Genomic DNA, 25,102 nt, shown 5'->3' with positions numbered 1-25,102 from the left:
CCGCTGCGTCTTCCGCTCGACTTCTTGTGTTCATAAGTCCCTACACACTTAGTCATATGACATCAAATATGCATAGTCTAACTTAACTCGGTTAATCACAATGTGTTTGTCAAGTAAACTTTGAGTGAGAGAAAATTTAAACAAACTAAAACTTATTAAAGCTCAAAATCCTAATTGAAAAATAAATAATTTATAAAATAATTTATCCAATATTTCGATATATACATAAATACTGAAAATAATAAATTCGATACTAAAATTTTCAGTACAATATTATATCATATTAAAATTTTTAATATACCAAAAATTTTGATACTAAAGATATATATCAATATGGTATATATAATATATAAAAAATTTTAGTATTTTCTACGCTCCTTGGTAAAACATGAATGGTAACTGCTACAATAGTCTCATTAGTTTCGACAAGAATTAAAAAATTCAACTGTGATTCCTACCTACTACAATAAAAACCTAGTAAGGAAATTTTTGCCAAGTAAAAAAAGTAAAATATTTTTTAAAGACAAAGCGTTGTTTTCCTTTCCATTATTCCAGTATTTACTAAAATAAATAAATAAACATCACATCATAAACGCCCCAAAGCAATCGTCTAAAATTTAGTGACTTTCCCTCCATACATTTAAATTTAAACTCGCCCCACAACACCATTAATTATTCTTGCACCACACCTAACGCCTTCCTCCCTCACATTAACTATTCACTGTTTCACTTGAGACTCCATTTACTGCTCCTGCAATTGCTCAGAGATGCTCTCTCCCTTCAATACTGCATGCCCCCACAATTCATCTGCTCAAGGTGCATAAAAATGGCCACCATCCCCCATTCTCACTTCACTTCACTCATCTCCGGATCTCCTTTCTAACTCATCAGTTCTCTTCCACCTTCAACTTGGGCAATATGAAGAAGATGATGTGTTTCCTAGTCATTTGCTTGGCCTCTCAAGCTCTCACTCAGTCCACCTCCAGAAGCCTTCAAGGTGCTATTGTAGTAGTGTTCCTTCAACAACAATATAATTATATTAATGAATACTCTTCATAAACACAATTAAGAAAATGATGTCCGTACGTGCATGTTTCTTTGCATGTTTACGTTCTAACAAGTTAGTTAAGTGCATGCAGATTCGCATGGGGAATGCCCACCGTCCGGCGCCGGAGTGCCGTCATCACACGGCACGCCGCCGTCCGGAGGTGGTGGAGGTGGACACTACAACCCGCCATCATCGAACCCTCCGGTGGTGGTTCCCACCCCCACCACTCCTGTGGTGGTGGGTCCACCAGGGACACCGACGTACGGCGCCGGCCCCGGAGTGCCGTCATCCCACGGCGCGCCACCGTCCGGAGGTGGTGGAGGTGGATACTACAACCCGCCGTCATCGAGTACTCCGGTGGTGGTTCCCACCCCCACCACTCCTGTAGTGGTGGGTCCACCAGCGACACCGACGTACCCACTTCTCCCGCCGGGGACTCCGTTCATCCCCATCGACCCCAATTGCCCCCCTCCGTTCACTTGCGAGTAGGGCATTGCCCTTCGATAAGACTCAACTCTAAGATTTTTATTTCTCTCTTTTTTTTTCTTTATAATTAAATTGAGATAATTTTTTTGAGACAATATTTTGTTATTTAGCTATTGGAGGACGCATCCAAACGCTATATGGGCCTTATTTGGGTTCTGGTGCCCGCTGGTCCAAATCTTCGGGCTGCCCAACCCGGCGGCCTTCGCGACCACGAACCCGACCCTGTTGGACGCGCTGGCGAACACGCGGCGCGACGGGATTGGCGAGCTCTACCGCGAGGCCACCGCCGCGTTCCTCAACTCGCTGGCCGACCGCCGCTTCTACTTCACGGGCCAGCAAGTGAGGGACTCGTTCCGGGCCGCACTTGGGTCCGACCAGGCCGCTTTGGCCCAGGCCCAAGTATTCAAGCTGGCCAACGAAGGCCGGCTCAAGCGCCATTAATATTAATTATGCGTTGTGCTATATCGCCGTAGCTGATGCTGCTTTAATACGCGTGCAATGTACTAATTATGTGGCTTTAAGACGTTATTTGATATGTGTCCTGCGTTGTAGTGATGAAATTGATTGAATTTAGGGAGTAGAATTGTGTATTAATGTTCCTCGTTTAAGTATTAAATGTAAGGCCAGATCTCTGCAGAATTACAGGGCATAGCATGTGAATCCTTTATGAAAAAGGGTAATGCTAAATGACCAGAATCTGACCAGCTAGAATCAATACATGCAAGTGTACACATGGGTATTTTAGTAATATCATATGTGTACATTAATTACATGCATGTACATGCATGCATTCTAATTGGAGGATAAAAAATTCTAGCTGGCCAGATTCTGGCCAACAAGAATTACCGTATGAAAGGGTAATGCTAAATGGCCAGAATCTGGCCAGCTAGAATCAATACATGCAAGTATACACATGGGTATTTTAGTAATATGCAGGCACTGCATTCACTTCACAACTAAGAATATAAAAAAGAAATAATGAAAAGCCACTGAATGAACAGAAATCCAGGGGTTTAAAGAAAGAGTTCAACTATAACTACATTGCTACAATGAGAAAGGAGTTTAAGTTGAGCAATCTTTTCGCTACTTTCTTGCTTAGCTTTTCTAAGAGATACCAAAAATTCACTTTGCTGGGTTTTTTTTCCTTGCGTACATGCTAAAGTCATAAGATTTGAGCCATGTACAAAAGGATCAATGGAGTTCCCTTGTGCAATTGTTCCAAAAGTGTATCACAAGGAGGATGTAGCTCTAGGAATTTGAAAGTTTCGCATGCGCAGATTCCTCATTGCCTTTCTCTAGACTCATGTTTTCTCCATCATCATCGTCGTAATCATTCTGCGCCAAAGATCCTGCTTGCTGGAATTTTTTGACCTTGTGGAATTCATTGTAGTGACCTTTTCGGTGCTCACTGAAACTAAACCTTGTAGCATCCGCTTCAGAATCTGATACATAGTGTACACATTAGCAGTCTTGTTGCTCGTGATGATTGTAAATACATATATACAGAGGCTTTTAAAGTCGATCAAACAAAATCGCCAAAAATGAATATGACAGATGCAAAAATGCAGAATAAAACTAGTGGATCTTCAAAAGAATGGGAGATAGGCAGGTCAAAGTACAGTTTCACAATGCAGATCAGAAATGTTTGGCTTGCAACTACAGTCTTTATAATAAGTTGAAGAAACTAGCTTGATCTATGAATAGAGTGCCAAATTTTGGCATTCATTTAAAGAAATTCAATCGTCATCTTTTATCCATAAGCAAAGAAAATCATGAAAAATAACCGGCAAGTCAGCTGACCAAGCAAAATATCAAAACTAAATTTTGTGACTAACATGTTCTTGGTAGTTCACCATTTAATAGAAACTTCTACTGAACAAATATGCATCTTGATATGGGTTATGATAAGTGGATCCTTTGTAAGAGAAGGAAAGGAAATAACAAGGACGAGGAGGACGGAAAAGGGCAAGATGAGGAGCCGCCCAGAAAAGGTCTGACCCAATAAGGAGATCGCTGTATGGCAAATAGAGATCAATCGAACTTAATAGACCGACCGAGCATATAAGTTCGACAGGCAAGGCCGATCGAGGGAGGGTCGACCGAGCGAGAAGGCTTATATACGCCCGACCGATAGAGCATGGTCGGTCGAGCTCCATAGATCGGCCAAGCACAGTGGATCTGCGGAGCATATAAAACCGATCGACAGGACCCAACCAAATATAAAAGACCGACCGGGTATGAATGGTTGGTCGAGCATAAAGGATCAACCCGACGTAAGGAAAGTTTAACCTTAGGCAGTCTGAGGCACGGTACTTGAGCATATGAGTTTGGTAAGCAAAGACCAATCGGACACAAGTGCTCAGTCGGCCATAAATAACCGACCGAGCATAGGGAATCAGTTGAGTGCAGAAGTTCTTAACCTTGCGCATAACAGAAAAGAATCAAACAAACATATCAAACCGGCTAAGCATATGAGCTCGGTATGTAAAGACCGGTCGAGTATAGGATATCGATCGTACATAAAAACACTTAGTAACAAAGCTATCCTGAAGGCCTATATACGCCTGATCGGTTGGTCTCGGTCGGTAAAGTAGGACCGACCGAGCTTAACAAACCGATCAAGCACAAAGGTAGTTAGTAGCATGCGACTTACCAAAGGAAAGGCTAGCGGGCAATGGTGCTTTTATACGCCCGACTGATTGATTTCGATCGGCAAAGTGTGACTGTCCGAGCTCAATAGACCGGTCGAATATGAGAAGTAGATCGAACATAAAGGTCTTCAACAATACATGGTTTCTGGCACATTTATAATAAAGTCCTAGTCGGGTATAAATAACCGATCGAGTATAGAATACCGACCGAGACTAGTACAGACAGAAGATATTCCTCATATATGCAAAATGAGTTTATGTGACTAACCAAGTATATGTAACAGGTGAACCATAAAAATATGTAATCATATGACAGCTTAATCAATTTGGCAGCAAATAGCTTCTAGAAGTCTCCACAAGTATGCTAAATGACAAACAAGGTACATCTTGGGTAAGAAAAAAAATTCCTTAAACTATTATTGCAGTTCTGGCTTACATCATCTCTTAACAAACTTTAACAAGCCGGGGTCCACCTCATGAATATGGAGGTTAGATGAGGTGGAAAAAAAAGGGGAATCCTCACCACTGGTCAGGTACTCAAACATACGCATTGCATCCAAATTAAAACCCTAATTCTCATACTTCTTCTTCTTCTTCTTGCCGGAGACTAACTTGAACGTCGAAGGGCCTAGCCAGGGATTCCCACCCCGATCTTAGGTCACTAACGCTTTGTCAGTTGGTCTCATCGTGTGCAGGAAGACGAGATCATCTCATCTATTGGATTGCCGAGCTTTGATTGATCCACGGAGCCACCTTGCTGGAATTCCTTTTTGCGAGGTATTATTCATAGATCCACTTTGGTTTTCTTGGGTCTATTGTTCTGCATTTAAGTGTTTGGGAGGTCCGCTGTGATTTTCTCGGACCCTTCCCCGTTCGTTGACATCAGAGTCACTATTAGCCACCACTCGCCATCGCCCAGTGCTTCATCTCGCAAGCTCTCAGACAGGATCAAATTTGGCGCCTTCTGTGGGAACTCTTACCTGAATCTGAGACTACGTGATGGAGGACGCTAGAAAGTCTAACACTATTACTCTGACCTAAGAAGACTTGGAGTTGCTCATCAACTCCAGGGTTTAAAAAGCATTACAACAGCAACAGCAACAGCAGGCCAACACTGGAGGTAGCTTACCGGTAGCGATAAATCCGGCGATCTCGACTACAGATCGCCGCAAAAACAGAGGTATGGAAGAAGATGATGTGGCTTATATAACCCTGCTCCTGTTTCCCCCACTAGACATCCTCGGGCATTCTTTCGCACTCCCATGGAACAAGGAGGACGAAAGTCGGTGCTGCAAGAATCCTCTGATGAGGCACCAATGAAGAAAAAACGCAAGGGAAAAATGGTGACCAGTGATAGCTCTCCTGAGAGAATTGTTACTCCATTCTCTCAGAGAGTTCTTGATGATCCATTGCCAAAGCGCTATCAGAATTTGAATGTCGGAAAATACTCTGGAACTATAGACCCAGAGGATCATCTTGCTAAATTTGAGAACGCCGCTCTGCTACAACAATTTTCTGATGGGGTTAAATGTCGAATGTTCCTTACCACCTTTGGCGCAGCAGCCCAAAGATGGTTTAAACGATTACCAGAAGGCTCTATTCGACGTTTCAAGGATTTCCGCAAAGTATTTCTACATCATTTCTCTAGCAACCGAAGATATTATAAGACCCCTTGGAGTCTTTTCTCTATCAAACAAGGGCCTAAGGAAAGCATCAGAGTATATATTAAGAGGTTTAATCAGGTAGCTATCGATGTTCCTAATGCTACTACAGAGATCTTGGTAAGTGTTTTCTCTCAAGGCCTCAATGATAACGATTTTTCAAGGACTTAGTGCGTAATCCTCCAACCAATTTTGATTTATTGATTGAGCGAGCTACTGAATTCATTAATGTCGAAAAAGCCCAAGCAGCTCGCAAGAAGGAGAATATGGTGTCTGTCTCAACCACAGTCCACGATGGAGCTGTAGCTCCTATTCATCCGCCAAGGGGGCCTCGCGGAACTCCCCCTCCACACTGTCAGCCTGAGCAAAGACCGCAAGCAGTCCAGCATGTAGAGATGCTACAAGAAGTCCCTCGAAGATGGTGCACCTATCATATGCCGGGTACTCACTATACTGAAGATTGCTTTGCCCTGAGGAACCAGAGAACAAATAACAATCGTTATCGTCGGCGATCTCCCAGCCGACAACCCTACCAAAGGCAGAACAGTCCGCCTAAGCGAGAATATCAAGCGACTGAGACGCAACAGGGGGCATTATAATTACCGGGCGGGCCATCTCTGGCACATGAACCAGCATAGCCCGAGATAACGATTGCTCGACTGGAAGAAAACCGGAGCAATGCCGCCCGAGGAAATATTAATATGATAACGGGCGGACCTACTGATGGTGATTCTAATCGGGCGAGGAAGGCACACGATCGGCGATTGCAGATCCATGCGGTAGGATGCAGCACAGAAAAAGCAGCGGGGCCATAGATTAGTTTTGGTCCTAAAAATCTGGAGGAGGTAGAAGTACCCATGATGACGCTCTGATAATAAAAGTTGTCATAGCTAACTATAATATTTCCCGTACTTTTATTGATACTGGTAGCTTTGTCAATATTATTTTCAAAAAAGCTTTTGACCAGTTGCAGATAGAGCCGAGCGAGCTCGAACCCATGGTAACTCCTCTTTATGGTTTCACGGGTAATGAAGTTCAACCGCTCGGTCAGATAAAGCTAGCCATTTCTTTAGGTGAGGAGACCCTAATGAGAACCAGGATATCCGCATATAACGTCATACTGGGTCGACCGGTCTTGAATGAGTTTCAGGCAGTCGTTTATACTTTCTGCCAGAAGGTGAAGTTTCCCGTTGATGACCAAGTGGAAGAAGTCCGTGGAGATCAATTACTCACACAGAAATGCTATGTGGAGATCATCCGAACGGAAGCCAATGTCGCTCACAAAACTCAGAGGATGAAAGTTAATACTATCCATGAGAAACCGCCCAGTTTGATATACGAAAAAAAGGAGGAAGTACAAATACAAGTCGGGCGACCAGAAGCTGTAACTTATGTGGTGGCCGACTTGGACCTTCCATTCAAAACTGAGTTGATACAATGTTTGAGTCGAAATAACGACGTATTTACATGGACTCCCAAGGAGGTCACAGGTATTTCTCCTCTCATAATGGAACATTCATTACATGTTTATCCTGATGCTAGGCCTGTCAAGCAAAAGAAAAGAGACTTTGGGGCCGACCAGAACCAGATCATCAAGGAAGAAGTGGATAAGCTACTGGAGGCGGGATATATTCGGGAGGTACAATTTCCTAGCAGGTTATACAATGTCGTCCTGGTACCTAAACCAGGAAATAAGTGGAGAGTGTGTATTAACTTCCGGGACCTCAACAAAGCTTGCCCAAAGGATTACTATCCTCTGCCGCGCATTGACCAAGTGGTGAACTCTACCGCCGGATGCGAGTACATTTGTATGCTGGATGTCTACCAGAACTATCATCAAGTACCTCTTGCTAAGGACGATCATGAAAATGTTAGTTTTATTACAGCTGAAGGTACTTATTGTTATAGGGTTATGCCTTTTGGACTAAAGAATGCAGGAGCGACCTATCAGAGACTTATGAACAAAGTCTTTCAAAAACAGATAGGGAGAAATATGAATATATATGTGGATGATATCTTGATTAAATCTCCTCGGGTTGTTGATTTGTGCAGAGATATAGAGGAAACATGCTGAACCTTAAGACAATATGGACTCAAGTTCAATCCTGACATGTGCCTGTTTGGAGCCAAAAGTGGCAAATTCCTGGGCTATATGGTGACAAAGCGAGGGATAGAAGCAAATCCCAACAAAGTTCGAGCAATCCAGGATATAGAGCCCCCACGCAATATGAAAGAAGCTCAAAGACTAAGCGGGCTAATCACTGCGTTGTCCTGCTTCATCTCTCGATCAGCGACCGAAGTTTTCATTTCTTCAAGATACTTCGGAAGGCCAATAAATTTCAGTGGGATGAAGAATGTGACAACACATTTCGAGAATTAAAAGATTACTTGTCAACCCTACTTGGTTAGCTAAGCTTGTAGTAGGAGAAACCTTATGGGTTTATCTTTCAGCAAATGAGCATGCTGTAGGCTCAGTACTGGTGAGGCAGGTGTTGGATCGAGAAGCGCTAGAGGGGGGTGTGAATAGCGCTCGTGGTTATTTCGTTCGATTTTCGGAAAACTATCGGAGTAATTAAAACGCAGCGGAAATGAAATAGAGAAAACACAGACACGAAGAATTTACTTCGTTCGGAGCCTAAGGCGACTCTTACTCGAAGACCCGCGATCCTTGATCACTTTCGGTGGGCAACAACTATAAGTTCGAAATAATTACAAACTGAAGTACAATAATTGACAATAATTAATTATACCGACGACAATTAAGAAATGAAGATTCGGAGCTCCTGGTCGTCGGGCACGAGTAGCAGCACTTCGAAACGTCGTTTGGAGCAGCACGTAGCACGGGAATCACTTGGAAATTGATGTTCTGAAGTGCTGGTCGAAATCCCCTTATAAAGGGTGTTCAAGGCGCCTTGAAGGCTGTTCAAGGCGCCTCCATGCTGCCGAGTCCTCCGCGTGGATCAAGCTTGAACTGGTCGAACTTCATCTGTTTAAGGCGCCTTAAACCCTACTCAAGGCGCCTTATACTCCCTTCAAGGCGCCTCCATTAATGCTTCGCAGCCAGGTCAGCTTTTGCACCCGAGGCGCCTCCAAGCTCCATGGAGGCGCCTCGGACACTGTTCATCCGAGGGAAAGCTTCGTTATTTTGTACCTACAAGACATGTTAGTCCCAAACAATATCCTGCAACACAAAGTTAGCACAAAACAACAGTATGAATAATAAAGAATGTTATGACAGTCTCCGGACTGTCCGGGTCTAACTTCGGATTTCCAACCGGAAACCCTAGGTCGACCCGACGCCTACTGTTCCCTCTACGGGGAACGCGTCCTCACCTACTCCACTCAGGAGATTTACCTGTTGCCAGTCGATCCTCCAGATCGACTGGACTTTTGCTCAGCACTCGACGCTTCCGGACTTTCTGCTGGACATCCGCTTCCCGGCTAGTCCAGTCTTTCACCTGGTTCGCGACACCAGGACTTTCCACCTAGGGTTACCACCCCCTAGGACTTTTGCCTGAAGTCATCGACCTGCCAAGACTTTCCGCATAGGATTACCACCCCCTATGACCTAGGGTTACCACCCCCTAGGGTTTTCCTTTTGCCTAACCACAGCTAGGACTTTGAATTCTTTGTCATTATCAAAACACGAGTTCGATCGTCGGATGCTTCCCGCACCAACAGCAGGAGGGTAAGGAACAACAACCCGTGTATTTTTCAAGTCATCTACTGAAAGGAGCCGAGTGTAGATATACTATACTCAAGAAATTAGCTTATGCCTTGGTTTTTACATCTAGAAGATTGCGTCCTTACTTCTTATCGCACGCAATCATAGTACTAACTAATAGCACTCTCGACCGAGTGCTCCTTAATCCAGAAGCATCCGGGCGATTGATCAAGTGGACGACTGAGCTTAGTGAATATGACATATAGTATCAGCCTCGTTCGGCAATTAAAGCATAAGCTCTGGCAGATTTTATAATAGAAGTGTAAGGTCCTGAAGAAGAAGGAACTTGAAAATTTTATGTAGATGGGTCCTCTACCAGAGAAGGTAGTGGTATTGATATTCTTCTTATATCTCCGAGAGAGGATCGGATTCAACTTTCTGTCCGGTTAAGTTACAGAGCCACCAATAATGAAGCAGAGTATGAAGCATTGATAACTGGTTTACAAGCAGCCCGACATGTGGGAGATGCTCGGGTATGGATTTATTCTGATTCTCAATTGGAAACACAACAATTATCGGGCAATTTCGAGATTAGCAATAATCGACTCAAGTTATATGCAGAAGCTTTTGATAAATTGAAAGCTACATTCCAAGAGGTAAATATACAGAAGTTCCCCCGATCAGAAAATCAAGTGGCGGATAAACTAGCAAAGCTTGCGTCGACAATAGTACCTTGGAACCTAGACCGACTAGTGGAGCAAACAGTATTGGTGTCTTGTATTGAGAGACAAGCTAACATAGAAATACAGGGTGACTAGAGAGCGCCAATCATATCATTTTTACAACAGGGTATCCTACCAGCAGATGCAGAACAAGCTAGAGTCTTTAAGAAAAAGGTCACCCAGTATATTTTGATAGGAGATCAACTTTACAAAAGAGCTTTTTCTAGTCCCTTACTCAAATGCATTGGACCAGAAGATATGCAATATATCTTACAGGAGGTTCATCAAGGTTCGTGTGGTAGTCATATTGGGGGAAGATTTTTAGCACGTAAGATATTATTGGCTGGGTATTTTTGGCCTACTCTACAGGAAGATGCAGCTCAACTCGTAAGAACATGTATGTCTTGTCAAAAGCATCAAAATATCTCACATCATCCCACTCAGTTGTTAAAGACTTCCATCGTTTCTTGCCCTTTTGATCAATGGGATATGGATATAGTAGGCTCATTCCCCCTGGCCACGACTCAAAGAAGGTTCCTATTGGTAGCTGTAGATTATTTCTCAAAATGGGTGGAAGCTGAACCGTTAGCAAGAATTACTGAGAATGCAATTATCAAATTCTTGTGGCAACACATTATTTGCAGATTCGGTATTCCCCATACGTTAATTTCTGATAATGGGAGACAATTCCAGGGACAGAGAATTAGATAATGGTGTGCAGGATATGGCATTACACAAGCATTCACCTCTGTAGCATATCCACAGAGTAATGGGTAAGTAGAAGTGACCAATAGAGAAATCATCAGAGGACTTAAGACTAAGCTAGATCATGTTGATGGTAGTTAGGTAGATGAGTTACCCAGTGTGTTATGGGCTTACTGTACCACCCCTCGAGAAGTTACAGGGATAACTCCATTTTAACTAGTACACGGGGGAGAAACAGTGGCCCCCATTGAGGTTGGGGTAGAATCGGATCGGAGACAGCTTTATGATGAAGATAATAACGATTGACGTCTTATGGAACTCGATCTTATCGAGGAAGCTTGGGACAATGCAGCAACTCGTCTTACATCTTATCGACAACGAATGAGACAGAACTACAACAAAAGAGTTATCTCCCGATTCTTTCAAATAGGGGATTTAGTATGGAAGCGTGTTAAACCTGTGGGAGATGTTACTAAATTAGCACCTCAATGGGGAGGACCATACAAAGTTATACAGAAACTTGCTTCCGGCTCTTATTATCTCCAAGACTCAGAAGGGAGAAATCTTGAGAGGCCTTGGAGTGCAAATCACTTACAACCATACAGAGCCTAACAAGTATGTTTGTAATTTGTCCGTATATTCCATTTAATTTTTGGATATAATGAAAAAATACAGGCATATACTCTTTAATCAATACATTACTTTGATAAAGTGAACCGAATATTTCTTCTTTCGAGCATGCGTTCTCCGCTCTGCAATAGTCGATCGGGGACCTTAAGGAGTGACCAGGCTGACTTCCTTGAGGGGAACCGGAAACTTTAAACCTCTGACCGTTGAGCGTGTTTCCTCCGCTCAAGTCTAGTCGAGCGTGCTTCCTCCGCTCATTGCTATACGAGCGTGTTTCCTCCGCTCGGCAATAGTCGATCGGGGACCTTAAGGAATGACCGGGCTGGCTTCCTTGAGGGGAACCGGAGACTTTAAACCTCTAACCGTTGAGCGTGTTTCCTCGGCTCAAGTCTAGTCGAGCGTGCTTCCTCCGCTCATTGCTATACGAGCGTGTTTCCTCCACTCGGCAATAGTCGATCGGGGACCTTAAGGAGTGACCGGGCTGGCTTCCTTGAGGGGAACCGGAGACTTTAAACCTCTGACCATTGAGCGTGTTTCCTCCGCTCAAGTCTAGTTGCGCTCATTGTTATTCGAGCGTGTCTCCTCCGCTCGTCGACAGTCGATCGGGGACCTTAAGAAGTAACCGGGTTGGCTTCGTTGAGGGGAATCGGAGACTTTAAACCTCTGACCGTTGAGCGTGTTTCCTCCGTTCAAGTCTAGTCGAGCGTGCTTCCTCCGCTCATTGTTATATGAGCGTGTTTCCTCCGCTCGGCAATAGTCGATCGGGGATCTTAAGGAGTGACCGGGCTGACTTCCTTGAGGTAAACCGGAGACTTTAAACATCTGACCGTTGAGCGTGTTTCCTCCGCTCAAGTTTGGTCGAGCGTGCCTCCTCCGCTCATTGTTATTTGAGCGTGTTTCCTCCACTCGTCGACAGTCGATCGGGGACCCTAAGGGATGATCAGCCTAACTGCCTTAAGGAGAACCGGAGACTTTAAACCCTCAAAGTTCGAGCAGGCTTCCCCCGCTCAGCACCAGTTCATCAGGAAACTTTAAGGAAAATCCGACCACGTTTCTTGGAGGATGGACGAAAACCCTAAGCATGGAACTGGTACATATCAAATTTAAACTTCCTCAATATATCATTATCACAGGCTAATTCGCTCAGGAGAACGTACCCGATCGAGATATATCAATATTTTCGCCTCCTCACGTCATGCCAGATTCGCTCAGGAACACAGTCCCGACCAGAATATATCAATCTTCCGGATTTCAAGTGTTATCTTATATTCGCTCGGGAGTACGTGTCCGATTGAGATACATCAATACTTTCGCCTCCTCACGTCATGCCAGATTCGCTCGGGAACACAGTCCCGACCAGAATATATCAATCTTCCGGATTTCAAGTGTTATCTTATATTCGCTCGGGAGTACGTGCCCGATTGAGATACATCAATACTTTCGCCTCCTCACGTCATGCCAGATTCGCTCGGGAACATAGTCCCGACTAGAATATATCAATCTGCCGGATTTCAAGTATTATCCTATATTCGTGCAGGAATATATGCTCAACCGGAATGTGACAATATTCTTGCCTTCTCATATTAATGCAAACTCGCTCGGGAGGACATTCCCGACCGAAATATGATGATATCCCGGCCTTTTCATGCTACTTCAGACTCGCTCGGGAGGACATTCCCGACCAAAATATGATAATATTATGGTCTTCCCATATTAATTTATATCCACTCGGGAATACAACCCCGACTGAAAGGCGATAAGGTTCTGGCCTTTTTATATTGGTTCAGATTTGCTCGGGAGCACAGTCCCGACCAGAATATATCAATTTGCTGGATGTCAAGTATTATCTTATATTCACTCGGAAGTATATGCCCGATCAAAATATATCAATTTTCTGGCCTTCATATATTAACGCAAATTCATTCGGGAGTATATTCCTGATCGAAAAATGTCAAGGTGATGGCTCTCTTACATTCGCTAGAGAGTACATTTACAATTAAAACGACCCCAAGTTCTGGAGTAAAACGAGAATAGTTTTGAAGACAGGCTGGTATGTCTTAACTCTCGAGTAGTCATTCATAATTCAGAAACATACTATGTGCACCCAATTACTTCACAAATTTTTCTTTTCATGCTTCAATTAACATACGTTCATTCATAATACCAGTATACTTGAAGAAGTAGGTAAACTTCACAAATATAGTCCTAAAAGAATTCAACACAAATAGTTTTACTGGTCCACTAGAGTTCTACTTAAAACTACTGACAAGGTCCTTAGGTAGCTCCTTGTTAAGTCGTCGACGGTCTATGAATCGGGGAGGAGGTTCTTGAGGTAAGAACCCTCCTCGCAATTGTGTCAGAACCCCATCAACTGAATGAGTTGAGGTCCCCACATGCGACTGGCGAACTCATTCGTGAACTCAGGAGAGGTCACGGGATCACTGTAAAAGGAGTCACGGGATCACTGTAAAGTTATCACAGAGTTGCACAAAAGGTATTCAGAGGTCAGGAATAGACTAAGGTCTAGTCAGTCGGCTATACCTCCTTCAACTAGACTTGAAGGAGAGGCTAGTGATATGGGTTATGATAAGTGGATCCTTTGTAGGAGAAGGAAAGGAGATAACAAGGACGAGGAAGGCGGAAAAGGGCAAGATGAGGGGTCGTCCAGAAAAGGTTTGACCCAATAAGGGGGTCGCTACACGTATGGCAAACAGAGATCAGTCGAACTTAATAGACCGACCGAGAATATAAGTTCGGCAGGCAAAGGCCGACCGAGAGAGGGTCGACTAGGCGAGAAGGCTTATAAACGCCCGACCGATTAACCCCGACCGAAAGGGCATGGTCGGCTGAGCTCCATAAACCGACCAAGAACAGTGGATCTGCGGAGCATATAAGACCGACAAACAAGACCCGACCAAATATAAAAGACCGACCGGGTATGAATGGTCGGTCGAGCATAAAGGATTAACCCGGCGTAAGGAAAGTTTAACCTTAGGCGGTCTGAGGCACGGTAGGGTCACTTGAGCATATGAGTTTGGTAAGCAAAGACCAATCGAACACAAGTGCTCGGTCGGCCATAAATAACCGACCGAGCATAGAGAATCAGTCGAGTGTAGAAGTTCTTAACCTTGCGCATAACAGACAAGAATCGGATGAACGTATCAAACCGGGCAAGCATATGAGCTCGATATGTAAAGACCGGCTGAGTATAGGATACCGATCGTACATAAAAACACTTAGTATCAAAGTTATCATGAAGGCCTATATACGCCTGATCGGTTGGTCTCAGTCGGTAAAGTAGGACCGGCCGAGCTTAACAAACCGGTCAAGCACAAAGGTAGTTAGTAGCATGCGACTAACCAAAGAAAAGGCTAGCGGGCAATGGTACTTTTATACGCCCGACCAATTGATCTCGGTCGGCAAGGTGTGACCGTCCGAGCTTAATAGACTAGCCGAGTATGAGACGTAGATCGAGCATAAAGATCTTCAACCTTACATAGTTTCTGGCACATTTATAATAAAGTCCTAGTCGGGTATAAATAACTGATCGAGTATAGAATACCGACCGAGACTAGTACAGACAGAAGATATTCCTCATATATGCAAAATGAGCTTATGTGACTAACCAAGTATATGTAACAGGTGAACCATAACAATATGTAATCATATGACAGCTTAATCAATTTGGTGGCAAATAGCTTCTAGAAGTCTCCACAGGTATGCTAAACGACAAAGAAGGTACATCTTGGGTAAGAAAAAAATTCCTTAAACTATTATTGCAGTTCTGGCTTACATCATCTCTTAACAAAGTTTAACAAACTGGGGTCCACCTCATGACTGTGGAGGTTAGATGAGGTGGAATAAAAAGGGGAATCCTCTCCACTTGCCAGGTACGCAAATATACACATTGCATCCAAATTAAAACCCTAATTCTCATACTTCTTCTCGTCGAAGACTAACTTGAGTGTCGGATGACCTAGCCAGGGATTCCCACCCCAGTCTTAGGCCACTAACGCTTTGTCGGTTGGTCTCATCGTGTGCAGGAAGACGAGATCATCTCATCTATTGGATTGCCGAGCTTTAATCGATCCACGGAGCCTCCGGAATTCCTTTTTGCGAGGTATTATTCATAGATCCGCTTTGGTTTTCTCAAGTCTATTGTTCTGCATTTAAGTGTTTGGGAGGTCCGCTGTGATTTTCTCGGACCCTTCCCCGTTCGTCGACATCAAAGTCACTATTAGCCACCATCGTCGTCGCCCAGTGCTTCATCTCGCAAGCTCTCAGACAGGATCACATCTAATCTTACATTCTTTCATCTTTACAAATTACTTTTGATGTTGTTTCTGAATCACCAAAACAGTAAAAGAACCTATAAATTCTTTCAAACTTGGCATAACATTTTCCCACTATAGCCACTCTATAAATGATGTTATCACTTCTCCATGTATTTTCTATCCCTCATGTTCTTGAGAAATAAAAGCAAATTTTGATTCTAAACCTCAGCCTAAGTATAAGCATTAGCCTCATGTTTCCAAAAGAAAAAAAAAATAGGGCTCACCATTCTTAAATGTTTGTTTCTAGGTCCATGCACCTACTAATAAAGAATCTACATTGACAATTACACAAAGTTCATTTTTCACTCATAATTTGTCTTTTTGGATATGCCCCTAGGATTTTGGAATTGTTATTTCACCTCCTATTGTTTCGACATTTGTTATTTCCAGGGGAATTTTTGACATTTTTGGAATCCTACAAACTCTTGCTACGAGTCATTTTAAAACCAAGCACACAAAAAGACTTACAGTATCTCAAAATTTGGCCACAAGTTTATTGGCAAATCAGCTTGCTGCCCCTCTGTGCAAGCACAGTGCCTAATTCCACAACATAAGTTGATCTACAAATCAATTTGCCACACTTTTAGGGCCGTGTTAAGATTAATGTTAAAGTCAGGAGCCCAAAAAAGATCACAGTTTCTCCATGTGATAACATAGTGGTTAGGTTCCATGGTGCAAGGTGCTTACTATCATTCTTGGAGTTACAAACTATGTTACATCTTGTGCTGAAGTCAGACACCTAGAAAAGCTCACGGACTAGCAAACATGCATCCTGGAACTTGAATTTATATTGGAACGTAATAGTGGCAAGCTGATTTGCTTGCAATCAAAATTTGAGACACAATGATATTTTCCAGATTCTTAACTTCAACACAAGTCAGAACATGGATTTAGTGACCCCAGAAATATTAAATATCATCTAAAATGCAAGCTAATTTAACAACCAGCCTATGCCCTAAATTTGGCACTGTGTTGACACAATGGCCACAAGCTGCTGATTTGCAAATTAGCTTGCAGCCAAAATTTAAGGGACACTGAGCTTTTTAGGTTGCTATGGCTTTAATAAAAGTTTTAATATAGAGTTGTGACTCTAAAAAATGTTAAAATTTTTAAAGTTATGAGGGGCTAGATTATTTGTAAATTGAACTTGAAACTTGGCATTGTGCTGACATAAAATGGCTACAAACTAATTTGGGGAAATTAGCTTGAGGCCAAAATTTGGCAATTTGTGAGTTTGTTTGGTTCTTGACTTTAACACAAGTTGTTGCATGAGTTTGTAACTCCGAAAATATTAAAAATCATGCCCTCTGGAGATAATGAACATTAACCTTAGGGTATTTTAACAATAGACTGATACTAGGAGTAAAATGTGATTTCAATACTTTGGGAGGAATTTCAGAAAAGGCAACAAAATACGGGAGTCAAAATGAAATTTTCTCTAACAAACAATTATGTAAGATTTTGTAATGGTATTTCTAAATTTGTGAGAAGGGAACTGACCTATCCTCAGTTTGCAGAAATATGTCCAATTTATAAACAAAAGCATCAAATAATGAAATAAATGACTGGATAAATATATGTAGAATCCAACAAGATAAAGCATATCAACAACCATCATCTTGCTCCATTGCCTCAGTTTCATCTTCAGAAGAAGCCCAATCACCATTTGAGTTTCTACATGAAGAAGCTATATGATTCAATGCAGCGATGAGAGCTTCAGCATGAGCTGCACTATCCGTGAAATCAGCAAAAGTTTGTTTAGGTGATAGAGAACCTACACATCAAAACACTTCAGTTACTTGATCAAATACACAAAAAACATAAAAAATTGTAAAGATTAACTAGAAGCTAGACACCTACCATCATCATCAACCATATGATGGAAAGGTGTCTTCGGTTCCATTATTTTCTGTCTCACTGGTTTGTTTGCTTCAATTTCATCCAAGTTTTCTTGATTCCATCTGACTCTACCTTTTCTAGAATAAAAAAATTGCTTTGGTCATTTGATGAATCATGTGCCATATATCAGTATCTGGGATGTAATTCAGTAACTGAATTCATATGCATATCTATAGATAGTTCAAGGGATGATGAAGTATAATATAGGTAACAGTGATGTGCCAAAACAAGTTTCTTAAAATTAAACTTCACTTTGCTAGCATGTATGGTGTTTCTTGCATATGCATATATATGACAAGGAACAAACAATGGGGGAAAATAACGTAAAAGAGAACAGAAAATAAATCAAAGCACATGGATGCCTAGTTGTTTGGAAGTAATACACAAGCAAAAGGGAATCTGAAGTTCAGGAAATTTAAAATTTGGAATAGATACAGAAAGATAGAGAGGCAAAAGGCTCAAAAAAGATTATGGAATAATTGTGACTATATGAGAATTTCAATCAACTCAAACAAGTGATATTATCTACAAAGAGACATAATCACCAATAACTTTCAGATACCACAATTAATCTCACTTTTCAAGATTGATTAGGTTCAGCAGTTATAATCAAGATATTTAGGAAACATTATGCTATTTATATTTAAAGACAGACAGGTTTATGTCATGGTAACTTAGGTTGGATTTGAAGATAATTTTTACAACTCACTTTTGTTAGCATTTGGTATGTAATTGAAAATCTACATGCCTCGTGCAATTAATACATATACATATGGAAAAATAAAAGAATTTAATTAAAATTTTAATCAATGTAACAAAACATGATTTAGTTAATCTGAATAACACTAGTAATATAATCTTGCATAGAGCTCAATGTAGGATAGGATTCATGTAGTCAACTCCAAACTGTAGGACAAATATGGCTTGATGGCAATGATAATGATGATAGATAGAAAAAACTAATCTATAAATTTCATAATTAAAGCATTAAAATAACATAGCTTATAACAAAAAAAGGGTCACTAACCTCATTCTTTGTGGATTGATATGTGCATCCAACAGAAATGTCAATTTATACCTGAACAACCTAGAAACATGGAATCGTCAGAAGTTAACTGTTGATGAATTTTAGAATGATTCAGGTGCATAAATAATCATAATCAGATCAGATATACATAACTAGTGAACAAGAGAAAGCTACAATCAATCACTTTGAATATATACTTGAAGACATCCTCTACAAATGCTTGGAAAACTTAACATTTTGTCCATTTGTCTATCAAAAATTATGCATCAGTTATCCACATCAGTCATATGGAATTTCTTCTTCCAAATCACTTGAAGAAAGTGGCACCATCACACAGAATGATTGTTTTTGCATCAACAATGACAAATTAAACCGTCAAACACCTGACTGACAAAATTATCTTTAGATACCAAGAATCTCTGTTATAGCACAATTTTTATATAAAAATAGCAAAATCAAGTCAAACAGTAAAGAAAATGTCCTCCAAGGCAAAAAAAATATATATTAAAGTCCATATAATCATGATTAGAAAAAAAACAACAATCAAATGGATTATAAGTCTTATAAGATATATTATTCATCAGTAACTTAATTACAAAAAACAGGAAAGTTGATACATTAGCTCGGAAAACCTAATATTTGGGTTACTATCAAACAAAAAAAAGTGAATACGCACAAAAGCTAGATCTTTCCTTCGCTCCTCAAGCACAAGGCCAATGGAGGTAGCTCCAAGAGATGATCGGTATCCCCAATAGATGATCGATCATTCACTACCCGCCTACGGGAGGAACCGCAGCAATCAGGCAAGATGCGGCGGAGGCACGCAGGAAGGGGTAATGGGTAAAAAGATAGGATAGGATTGAGAGAGACGAAGGGAGAATGAAAGGAGGCGGGGGAGAAGAGGCGTACCGGCGAAACGTGCTGGTGGTGCGGAGGCAAAGAGAGGTGGTGGTGATGGTGCGCCAGTGCGCCCGAGGCGGCCACGTGCAAAATAGGAATGCCACGTTGGCGGAAGTACTTTCTTTTTAAAGAAAATTAACAATATATTATAATAATAATAATATTATTATTATTAAATAAAGGTTCTTAGGATGAAAAATAAGATAAAATATTGTTTTAATATTTTTAAAAATTGAAACACGTTTTACAATAAAGATTAAATAAAATTCTCAATATTTTAATAGCTTTATTAACTCCCTCAAGAGTTTTTTATTATTAAAATATCCTTTAATTTTTCTATTTTAATATTAAAATGATCTTTTATCTAAAATTAAATTATTTATTTTATTCTTTAAAATTATTAAATTATTCGAACAGTAACATTTTAACCCTAAAATTGGAAAATATTAGAGTGTTTTCACATTGATGGAATGTTAAAGTATTTTAAAAATGTATTAAATATTGGGCCATTTTAATTAAAAATTAAGATGAAGATAGAAAGGATTTTTTTTAATAGAATTATCATGGGATGTCCTCGTCTTTCAATGTCAAATGCCTAATACATCCCTCAAAATCTTGTTAGCAACGGTCATTTCTTTATTCAAAAGAAATTGTATTAATGTCTCTCTTATTGACATTAATTAAAAGCAAAACAACTAGTATTTCATCCGTGTGTTTATATAATTAACTATTAAAATTAATAAGTATGAGCATTTAAATAAATAATTAAAATATAAATAAACTAAATTAATTATAAATTGTACAATTAGAAAAAATTAGTTTACAAATTTTGAAAAACTTCCTTAAATGTAGGGTTTGTTGTTGAATTATTCTAATTGATATCACTATCATATATTAAAATTTTAGACTCCTAGGATTTGTAACTCTGGATATAATGACAAATAGTTGACCATGACGACTGACTAAAAAATTTACAATTAAAAATTCTTCCAAGATTATTTGAGCAGATGATGTTGAAATACTGCTGATTAAATTTTGAGTCTTGCAATCGACAGTAATCCTTAAAAATGAATATCGTATTAATATTTATTTTATATATATATATATATATATATATATATATATATGAAATAATTAAATATTAATTGAAATTGAATAATCAAAATTACCTATTACGAAATTCCATAATTTCATTCAAACTTACATTTAGTATCATCCTATTATAAGTACCCCGTATCAATTTTGATGTCATCAACCAAGTCAAGTTAGGCTCTGCGTTATTTGAAGTCTTGCATTTGAATGTGCAGGGACTTAGAATTGTAAGAAGTTGAGCGGAAGATGCGGTGGATAGAAAGGATGACACAAGAATCGAGTCAACGGGCTTGATGCATTTGAGGGACAAAAAGCTACAGAAGAGTATGCAGGTGGAGCAAGAAGGACGCGCGCGGCACTTCCGAGGGACAAGAAGCCTGAGTGGAAGCCCGCTCGATGAAAAGGCCAGAGTTGGATTCAGATGAGCTCAACTCTTGAAGGTCGAAGCATCACCCAAGCGACTGGAGTGAAAGGCCAGACAAAGAGTCAACTCTGAAGTTGACACTTACCTGGGCGTCTGGACCAAGTCTAGGCGCCTGAACCAGTTTTGATAATGAAGAGACGGCCGTTGTTGTGGATCATCGCTGAGGCCATGTCAGCAGAGGTTTAGCGCCCGGGAGTGGATAAATTCTTATCACTTTGTCGTTGCATAGCCGTTACGTAGAGATAAAATTTTCCTTGATGGGCTCGGACTGCGCCACATCAGCAAATGGTCACTTCAACCAATAGCCTATAAAAGGAGTCCTGGTGCTCTTCATTTGAACAACACTTTCTATATTCGAGTTATTTCACTCTGTTCTTCAAAGTCTGAGCTACAACATCTTGTACGAGGCTTCTCTGCCTCTGCTTGTGTCAAAGAAGGAGTAGATTAGTTGAGTTTCATTTGTCTTAAATTGGCAATCTCCCCGATTGCAAACCAAATAAATCGTTTGTGTCTCGTACTTCTTTTTATGCATTTTAGTTGTTTTTATTAAAGTGTTTATCTTAATCAAAGTAGTAAATTTTGAGAAGGGTATATTTTTTTTTTTTCAGGACAATTCATCCCCTTCTTGATTACCGCACGAGACATACACTTGTTGATATGAAAAATATTTGAAACTTGTACTTCACCCATAAAACATTTTGATCGACGCGTTTGAAGAATGATAATAATCGATTCTTCATCTACTTTTTCCAAGTGTGTCATGATGTCATTGACAAAGGCTCTCATAATAGTCTATTGTTCATAAAAATAGTAAAATATCATATTATTAAAATATAATAAATAAAGTTAAACATACTTGCTCTGAATCTTCTAAGCCAAAATCAAGAAACATTGTAAGACAATCACTAAATTCTCTACTTTTTGTGTGTGTGTGTGTGAGTCTCATGCAACCATTTTACCAATGACATCTCAAAAACAAAAACAAAATCCTAAGCTGTAAGAAAAAAATGGTAGATCAATTAATCATGAAATATAAAAAATAAATTAATATAACAAAAAGTATGGTTTCATTAACATCTATGTTCTCCAGTTCACTAAAGGACTTGAATTTATACATCATAGATGGAAACATATCATCAAAAACTTCGTATACATGATATTTTTTTATAGCAAATACACAACATTCTTTAAGAATTGAGTTCACTCTCTCCATGACCGGACGTTTTATTGTTCCATGTATGCGTTCAACCTACAAAAATATAGACATAGTAAATATTTACAAAAAAATGTAAATAAATATGTAAAAATATAATTAACATAGTTCTTTATCATGAAAGATACATTCTAAGATAAAATCTGTTGTTTTTATATGGAGGTAGATCGAACAAAGAACCAAGTGGAGTTTCACTATATTTCCGAAGGTTTAACATCTCGGATGACATTAAATAAAGGAGCCATTTTTTCTACCTAAAGATAATAATTGTTTTAATATAATCTATACTATTTTTTTAGGCGTGTAGTATTATATATAACACATAACCACACCCTCATTGGTATTAAATCATGCGATGAAACCAAATATTATCACGGATTATTAGATTTATTTATAGAAAAATAAAGTTTCAAATAAAATATTTACCTTGTTGACATGAATTTGTAAAGAAATTATTAATGATATATTTATATTTAATTACCAAACATTTAAAACTTCTATAACCAAACATTAATGATTTTTAATAATCAAAGCTTTCTATAATTAAACATTAATGATTTTTAATAATCAAAATATAATCAAATATTAATGATATATCCTTTTAGTGGACAACTTTATTATTAGGTATATTTATAGAAATTAAAGTTACAAGAAATTAAAGTTACAAATAAATATTTACTTTATTGATAGAAATTTGAAAAGAAAGTATTAATTAATGATGCATCGGTTAGTGCAATCGATCTCTAGAATTTTGATTTTTGACAATGTATCTAATTATGGTCATGTTGACTAAAGGTTAATCCAAACAGGAGTTAATGTTTGGAAAAGAGAGGTCTAGTCAAGACTAGATAACTAATCGAAGGTTAGGCAAGTGAGAAGTCTACTAAGTGACTAGCCCTAACTGGAGGTTAGGAAAGGAGAAGTCCTAGTAAGTAAATCCAGACCCTAGTGAGTAAAGTTATGTGGTTGAAGTCCTGGTAAGTGAAATCAGGCTCTAGTGAGTGAAACTAGGTAATGGAAGTACTGGTGAGTGAAGTCATATCCTAGTAAGTGGAGTTAGTTGGTTTAAATCCTAGTGAATGAAGTTAGACCCTAGTCATATATTCTTAAGATCAAAGTAACAAGGGATCGCAAGAAAAGAATATTTTACTTATCCCAAGCTTCATACATCGGAAAAATCCTTGCTCGTTTTAAGCATACAAAACTCCAAGAAAGGTTTCTTACCTTTTCAGGATGGAGTAACTTTATCTAAAGATATGTCTCTGTAGACATCAAAGGAGATAAAGGAAATAAAGGCAGTTCTTTATGCTACGGCTGTTGGAAGCCTAATGTATGCTATGCACGAGATCAGAAATCTGTTTTGCCAAGGGCATAGTTAGCAAATATTAAAGTAACCCTGGACAAGGACAGTGGACTGCAGTAAAGCATATATTGTAGTACCTTAGAAGCACTAGAGATTATATTCTAGCTTACAAGGCAGTTAATTTGGTCCTTGTGGGTTGCATGGATTTTGACTTCAAATCGGATAGGGACAATAATAAGTCAACCTCGGGGTTTTGTGTTTACTTTAGGAGGTAAAGTCATAACTATGGAAGAGTGATAAACATAGGTGTTTTTCTGGACTCCACCATAGAAGCTTAATATATGGCAAGCCTCTGAGGTAGCTATAAAAGCTGAATGACTCAATAATCTCAAGATAGACTTAGATATGATTTCTGGTTTGTCCAAAGATTATTACAATTTATTGTAATAATATTGGTGCAGTAGCAAACTCGAAGAAACCATAAGTCTATAAAGGCAAGTAAACACAATAGAGCGCAAGTACCACCCCAATACGAGAAATCGTATAAACGAGGAGAAGTTGTTGCTGCCTAGATTGCATCAGGTGATGACCTATAGATCCTTCCACCGAGGTCCTTAAGGCAAGAGCTTTTGATGGACATGTTGAAGGGTTAGGAATTAGATGTATGGCAGCAGATATAGCAGCTTAGTCTTTTAGTATAAGTGGAAGATTGTTAGAGTGTATACTAAAAGCCTAGCTTTTGGTATAAACATTTATCTAGAAATAAGAATCACATTGGTCAAATGTCTACATTTATGATAAATGTAGTTGTTCAATTAATTTATATTGTAGATAACATGGTGTGTGGTGTCACACAGAGGATCATGTTATCAGTATCTTATAAATTATAAACAGTAGCTCACGACCATAATGGAAAGGAACAAACCATTGGAAGGTCGTAGTGTAATTAGGTATCAGTTTATCTTGACTGTATAATTACACTAGTACACTCAGAGTGTATTGAGTAGGACCATTTGAGGTCGTTTCTTTTATACTGACTTTATAAAGAAACAAAGACCTCGGTTATTATGGAAGTGTGTGCTCTTAATCCTAATATAATAACAAGCACATATATTTGATATTTATTTCTTTAATTTATCAATGGGTGAGATTTAGTTCGATAAATCAATAAGCCCGATAAGTTGGGAAATGATATCACTTATAGTGTGTGTTGTTGATTATAGAAGGAAACTGTGTCCTAGTAATCTAGGTTGAGAATGTCCCCAAGAGGAGCTCATAAGGATTGTCATGTTAAACCCTGTAGGTGGACTTAGTCCGACATGATGATGAAGTTGAGTGGTACTACT

The 25,102-nt window shown here is 39.7% G+C and overlaps 2 protein-coding genes across 4 annotated transcripts; one reads left to right on the top strand and one right to left on the bottom strand.

Annotated features, from left to right (window-relative positions):
• Nucleotides 1-742: 742 nt before the first annotated feature.
• Nucleotides 743-2,128, top strand: LOC122000501 (protodermal factor 1-like). Its single transcript, XM_042554887.1, has 3 exons — nucleotides 743-997; nucleotides 1,140-1,533; nucleotides 1,645-2,128. Exons 1-3 carry the CDS (start codon nucleotides 919-921, stop codon nucleotides 1,973-1,975), a joined length of 804 nt encoding a protein of 267 aa, XP_042410821.1. The 5' UTR covers nucleotides 743-918; the 3' UTR covers nucleotides 1,976-2,128.
• Nucleotides 2,129-2,528: 400 nt separating this feature from the next.
• LOC122002576 (protein phosphatase inhibitor 2-like) lies at nucleotides 2,529-19,820 on the bottom strand. Of its 3 annotated transcripts, XM_042557790.1 has the most exons (6): nucleotides 19,734-19,808; nucleotides 19,501-19,602; nucleotides 18,825-18,884; nucleotides 17,759-17,874; nucleotides 17,511-17,672; nucleotides 2,529-2,976 (listed from the first exon to the last, which is right to left on the bottom strand). In XM_042557790.1, the coding sequence occupies exons 3-6, from the start codon at nucleotides 18,827-18,829 to the stop codon at nucleotides 2,783-2,785; spliced, it is 477 nt and encodes a 158-aa protein (XP_042413724.1). In that variant the 5' UTR covers nucleotides 18,830-18,884; nucleotides 19,501-19,602; nucleotides 19,734-19,808; the 3' UTR covers nucleotides 2,529-2,782. The 3 variants fall into 3 exon arrangements, with proteins under 3 accessions (XP_042413724.1, XP_042413725.1, XP_042413723.1); XM_042557791.1 differs by lacking the exon at nucleotides 19,501-19,602 and having other exon boundaries at nucleotides 19,734-19,820; XM_042557789.1 differs by having other exon boundaries at nucleotides 19,501-19,794.
• Nucleotides 19,821-25,102: the final 5,282 nt, after the last annotated feature.

The sequence above is a fragment of the Zingiber officinale genome, chromosome 7A, assembly GCF_018446385.1.
Source record: "Zingiber officinale cultivar Zhangliang chromosome 7A, Zo_v1.1, whole genome shotgun sequence".
Taxonomy (NCBI): Eukaryota; Viridiplantae; Streptophyta; class Magnoliopsida; order Zingiberales; family Zingiberaceae; genus Zingiber; species Zingiber officinale.
Note: the sequence above shows the minus strand (reverse complement) of the source record. Positions and strands in the feature narration are given on the sequence as shown.

What these genes read in the sequence shown, in the direction of transcription:
- LOC122002576 (XM_042557791.1), bottom strand. An exon ending in TCATATGGTTGATGATGATG is followed by an intron (nt 17,673 to 17,758) that starts GTAGGTGTCTAG and finishes TTTGATGTGTAG; the next exon opens with GTTCTCTATCACCTAAACAA. An exon ending in GGCAATGGAGCAAGATGATG is followed by an intron (nt 2,977 to 17,510) that starts GTTGTTGATATG and finishes ACTATGTATCAG; the next exon opens with ATTCTGAAGCGGATGCTACA.
- LOC122000501 (XM_042554887.1), top strand. Translation starts at nt 919, where the DNA reads ATGAAGAAGATGATGTGTTTCCTAGTCATTTGCTTGGCCTCTCAAGCT. An exon ending in CACCTCCAGAAGCCTTCAAG is followed by an intron (nt 998 to 1,139) that starts GTGCTATTGTAG and finishes AAGTGCATGCAG; the next exon opens with ATTCGCATGGGGAATGCCCA. An exon ending in CCCCCTCCGTTCACTTGCGA is followed by an intron (nt 1,534 to 1,644) that starts GTAGGGCATTGC and finishes TTTGTTATTTAG; the next exon opens with CTATTGGAGGACGCATCCAA.